Genomic DNA, 4949 nt, shown 5'->3' with positions numbered 1-4949 from the left:
TTCCCTACAAATCCACTTATTCATTCAGGGTGCCTTCCAGGGCCCTTGGTGTCATCGAGGCCTGCCTTATTCCTGCAGAAAGGTGCAGAAAGCAGGCCCAGAGCCTGAGGTCCCAGAGGGGCTCCAAAGATCTCACACCCTCTCTTCAAGGGATACAAAGCAGCTCAGAATGACATTTGGACAAAACGGAGATGCCTTCTATGACCGAAACCTCTGCCCTCCATTCTGACCCGAGATCTGAGGTGCTCTGAAGTGGAACACGTGTTGCTGTGCCCAAGGAAACGAGGGCCTAACTGCTGAAGAACACGGGGCACCTCGACGGTGCTTAAGTGCACTTTAGGGGACCGGGTTTATCTCACACTCACCTCATCCCCGCTGTACTGCTTTAGGCAATGCAGGAGGCGGCAGGTATTGGACAACCAGAACGATGTCATCTCAAAGTCATCATTGTGCTTCTGTGAAAAGAAAAAGAGGCTCCTGGTTATGAGTGAGTGGGTCCCATCTGGTCAAGTGCTTACCTGGTCCCTCTGTGTCCACGTTTCCTTCTCTTACCCAGTAGGCCCCAAGCAAATCCGATGGCAAGCAGGCCCTTACTAATCACAGTCACACAGAAGACAGCCATCCCCACGAGGCTGCGTTACTGCCCTTCCACTACCGGGGATGACGTACGACCCAGCCCTGGTCCCCTGATCAGTGGTCCACACACGTGGGGGACAAGCTGCCTCTACAGCTGACGACTACAAAGCCAAGTGACACAGACGAGCTGGACTCCAGCAGCCCCAGGCTCTCCTGTGAGCACTGGGCCAGCTGGCCTGGCAGGCTCTCACCATCAGTGATCCAACATAAGGGGTGTTGGGGAACACGTGGTGAAATATTCTGGTATCCTGTTTGTCTAGAGGTCAGGTGTCATTTACCTTCAGAGCTGGAGATTTTGGAGAACTTGCGATCACAAACCCCAGACACAGAGAAGCAGCGGTGAGCTGTTGTTTCCCCCGAGTCCCCCCTACACCGCCACCTTTGGCCTGGACACTGACCTTGAGGACCTTCTTAATGCCATTGATGGTGGAGGTCAGCAGGGAGTGCACCTTGAGGTCGTCGTTCACGTAGTCCGCGTGCCTCACGCACATGTAGAGGACGTAGGCAGGGAGGCAGGGCACGGCGCCCGCCAGCGCCTGGGGCTTCAGGTCTGCCGGCAGCAAACAGCGAGGATTAGGCGTGCAGCCCGTGCTCGGCGCTCTGAGAATCCCGGCCCGCAATGCCGATCATTTTAACATCTTCCTGTAGCTCCTCATGGGGGTTGGGAGAGGAGCCGGGAAGAAGCTGCCCTGATACACAGATTCCCTCTGACCTTGACTACCGGTAGTTTCAGAAACTAGTTAAAAACCCCAAACAAACAAAAATCATGTTCCTAATTGTTTAAAATAGCCTCCTCACTCCTCGTCCTCGCAACATGGAGGAAAAGAATCCACAGGTGGCTCCCTGCCCGAGTTTACACACGGTAAAAGGGGCCCGCGGCCTCCGGCTGGAGACGGGAGCTGGCTCCCTCACCAGGCGTTCGGGGCGAGAACTTCCCACCCCTCTGCACCAGCACTGCCCGTGGGGTACACACAGGCCCTGCAGCAGCAAGAAGGCGAGGCCGGCTCCCGCAGACAGAGCCTGCGTGCCAGGGGCTGGAGAGCTGCAGCAACTGCTAGCGCGTCTGGCGCTCGGTTTGGCAACTGCGTGGCAGCGCCCGCCGCCCGGACAGTCTCGGAGGCAGCAGGTGAAGCAGGCCACTGACTGGCCGCAGCCGCTCTCCCCTCCCCACGCCGCCGCCTCCCTCTTGGCCAGCGGTAGCCCGGCCACACTCAGGGACAGCTGCTCCTCTCCTCTGAACCGCCACCCCGTGTGCTCCGGCAGGACCGGAAGCGGCTGGTGGGCCTCCCCGTGAACCGCAGACTCCTGCTCAGCCTTTTGGTCCTTTCCTGCCAAAGGCCTTGGAGGGCCAGGAAGAAGCTGTCAGGCTGCTTTCCTTGCCAGAGGAGGCCCGGGGAGGCACAGACCCGGCAGAGAGCAGCAGTGCTTGGTGGGGGCCCAGAGCAGGAGGAGGAAAGGCCCAGCGACAGGCAAGATGAAAGGCGAGCACGAGGCCCGGGCGCAAGGCCACGGGCCTCAGACTCCAGGCGTGCTCACTGCACCCCCAGGCCTCACCCCACACCCTCATGACCGCCAGCCCCAAGCTCCACCCAGCCCAGGCCTCAGGAGCCACCTCTAGGCTTGGAAAGGCAGTGAGGGAGGCCACCTCCCCTCCACCTGCAGGGCGGCTGGGGGAGGGGAAGGGGCAACTCCTCAGATCTTCCGCCAGGGTGGTCTAGGGTCAGGGCCGTCTAGGGTCAGGCCCGTCTAGGGTTGGGGCTGTGCATGTGCTGCCAGCTTCTCCACTGGGTACCCGGCCTCAAATACACCTACAGGCCATAATACTCTGGGTACCTGGTTAACATCTGGGCATCTCATAGGCTTAACAGATGACTGCGGATTGGCCTTAGGCTCTAATTAGAATGCCAATAACATTTATACAGAAAAATGTGTTTTTAAGGCCCAGACATCCGACCTACAGCTTCTTGCTTCGAGGATGACCTGTATGCAGATTGCAGATAGCTTGTCCTGCCTTGGAACTTTCTATTGTGATTTGAGTCCCGTAGCAGCTAAATGGTAGCGTCTTGCGGGCAGGGACCATGGCTCTACTTTTCTCCATCGTCCACAGTAACCAGTCAACACTGGGCGCCTGAGCCGTGATCAGTGGAATCCCGGTGTTCGTGTGGAAGGGTCTTTTGGAGGGAAGGTGACCAGGTGCTGTGTGCAGGCGGCTGAGCAGATGAGCTTGCCTGGGGCCACCTGAGCAATGACCGTGGGAGGGAGCCACCCACTGGCTGGCACAAGCAGCCTCCACCGTTATTATTCTTTTCGCTCTGATGCTCTGAACTTTGAGTTTCATTCATCAGGGATTAAAGGCTCATTCCTAACGGTGTTTGAACAAGATGCAGCCTGGTTAAGGAAATTTGAGGTGAACTTACATCACATTTAGTAATCAGGCAATTGTGGGGAAATTAACCTTTATAAAAAGAGCAAAATACTCAGCTACTAAAAATACCCAAAGCAAAGAGCTGAAGCAAAATCTGTGCTAGGCTGAAGTCATGCTCCATTCTTCCCGCAGCCCTTGGCCCAGTAACTCAGCAGACTGGGACTTCGATAAACATACACTTCTCTAAAGTAACATTTACCTCTTATTTGAACTCCAAATACCCCTGCAAAAGCTACCACCTCTTTGGATTCCTCACATTCGAGAAGGCTTTCGCAGCTTTAACACAGCACTTTCACCTTTGTCATATTTCAAGTGTGGGGTGGGCGGGGTCAGTATCCTCATCCCCACTTTACAGATGGGAAAACTAAGAGACTGGAGAATGGAGCTAGTAGCTCAGGGGCCAGAGGACCAGACCACCAAAGATCCCTCCTTTTTTGGTCCAGGACTCTTCCTGCCGGCTCTGCAGGCAGCTGATGAACTGGGCTGAACAGAGAGCAGGAAGGCTGGCATGTTGCAGCCAGATGGGATATAAGACCAGAGGGGTCGGAGCTGGTACAACTGGCAAACCAGGCCTGGGGCTGGCAAGGAAAGCAGCTCCCAAGAGCCTTGCATGCAGCCCCGGGGGCAGCCCACACACTAACCCCAGCATCAGTATCACCTGGGAGCTGGTCAGAAGTGCAGCAGCTCGAGGTGGTAGCTGAGAGTGGCTGGGGGATGGTGGATGGGGGAAGAGGAAGAGGGCGGGGGTGTCTGTGGGATGGGGGGTGTGCAGGAGGTGCAGGAGGAGGGGCTGGGGGTGGGATGCCACAGAGGGCCTGACCTGTCACCAGATTCCGAATGAGCAGGGCCTCGTCCTCCTTGTGGTACTCCAGCATGCCCTGGAAGTCCTTCTCTTTCCGCTGCACGGTGACCTGCCTGTTGAGCTCATGGCGCCTCCTCTCACTCTGGGCCAGTGCCTGGGCAGCTGAACAGGAGAGAGGGATGGAAGATGAACTGGGACCTCCAGGCTCAGGCCCGGGGGCGGGATCACTTCAGGTGGGTGGGGTTGGGGCCTGGGGCCGCAGGGTTCTGGGTTCTCTGGGCTGTCACACTCCGTACATGGTCTGTCCCTGCAGCCTGGGCCACACTCCAAGTTGTGACCAGAGGAGCTTAGCATCAGGCACTGGGGGCCACTCAGGACAGGGGTTGGGGAGACACCCAAAATGGCACTGGGCAGGTTTTGGACCAGAGAAAACTCGGGAAGGATGTGAGGTGCAGGATGTACAACCATGCGGCTGGGGAGCTGTTTCTTTTTCTCCACCCAGCTGTAAGAAAGGGAAGGAAGGAGGGAGGGAAGGGAGGAGGGATGGAGAGAGGGAGGAAGGGGACAGGACAGGAGGAGGGAGGGGGCAAGAGGGAGGGGAGGAGGTGGGGGAGAAGAAAAAGCCTGAGTGACCAGGAGTCTGAGAACTCTAGGAACAGAAAAGAGAAATCCAAAGATGGAGAAGGGCATGTGGGGTGTGGGGGCAACGGCCCTGCCCTCCTACAGCCTTGTCCAGAGCAGCGGGTGGACATACGCAGGTGATTAAACAATACCTATGATGGGAACTGTGACATAGCTGTGTGGTGTCAGGACAGCAAAAGAGGGGACTGGAACCCTGAGGACGTAACTCCTGAGCTGAGGTGGAAGGATGGGGGTGTATCCCAGGTGGTGAGGGGACAAAGAGAGGGTTCCCAGCAAGGCAGGATGTGCAAAGAAGGGTGGGGAGTGACATGATTAGATCTGCAGTGGGGAGTCAAGGAAAGAGAACATTCTGGGGGTTTCTGGGAGACTGATTTAAATCTCTGCCTGACCTCTCTGGGCCAGATTCCAGTTGGGAAGTTTAACCACAGAACTGACCTCTTTCCC

The 4949-nt window shown here is 56.9% G+C and overlaps 1 protein-coding gene across 1 annotated transcript in view; it reads right to left on the bottom strand.

The window, feature by feature from the left end:
- MYO5B (myosin VB) overlaps positions 1 to 4949 on the bottom strand; it is a 231381-nt gene that overhangs the window by 13578 nt on the left and 212854 nt on the right. The window contains 3 exon segments of the mRNA XM_007465591.1: positions 366 to 455; positions 1035 to 1186; positions 3882 to 4025. Of these exon segments, the coding sequence (XP_007465653.1) occupies positions 366 to 455; positions 1035 to 1186; positions 3882 to 4025 (386 nt within the window).

Source organism: Lipotes vexillifer, unplaced genomic scaffold (genome assembly GCF_000442215.2).
Source record: "Lipotes vexillifer unplaced genomic scaffold, Lipotes_vexillifer_v1.1 scaffold36, whole genome shotgun sequence".
Classification (NCBI taxonomy): Eukaryota; Metazoa; Chordata; class Mammalia; order Artiodactyla; family Lipotidae; genus Lipotes; species Lipotes vexillifer.
Note: the sequence above shows the minus strand (reverse complement) of the source record. Positions and strands in the feature narration are given on the sequence as shown.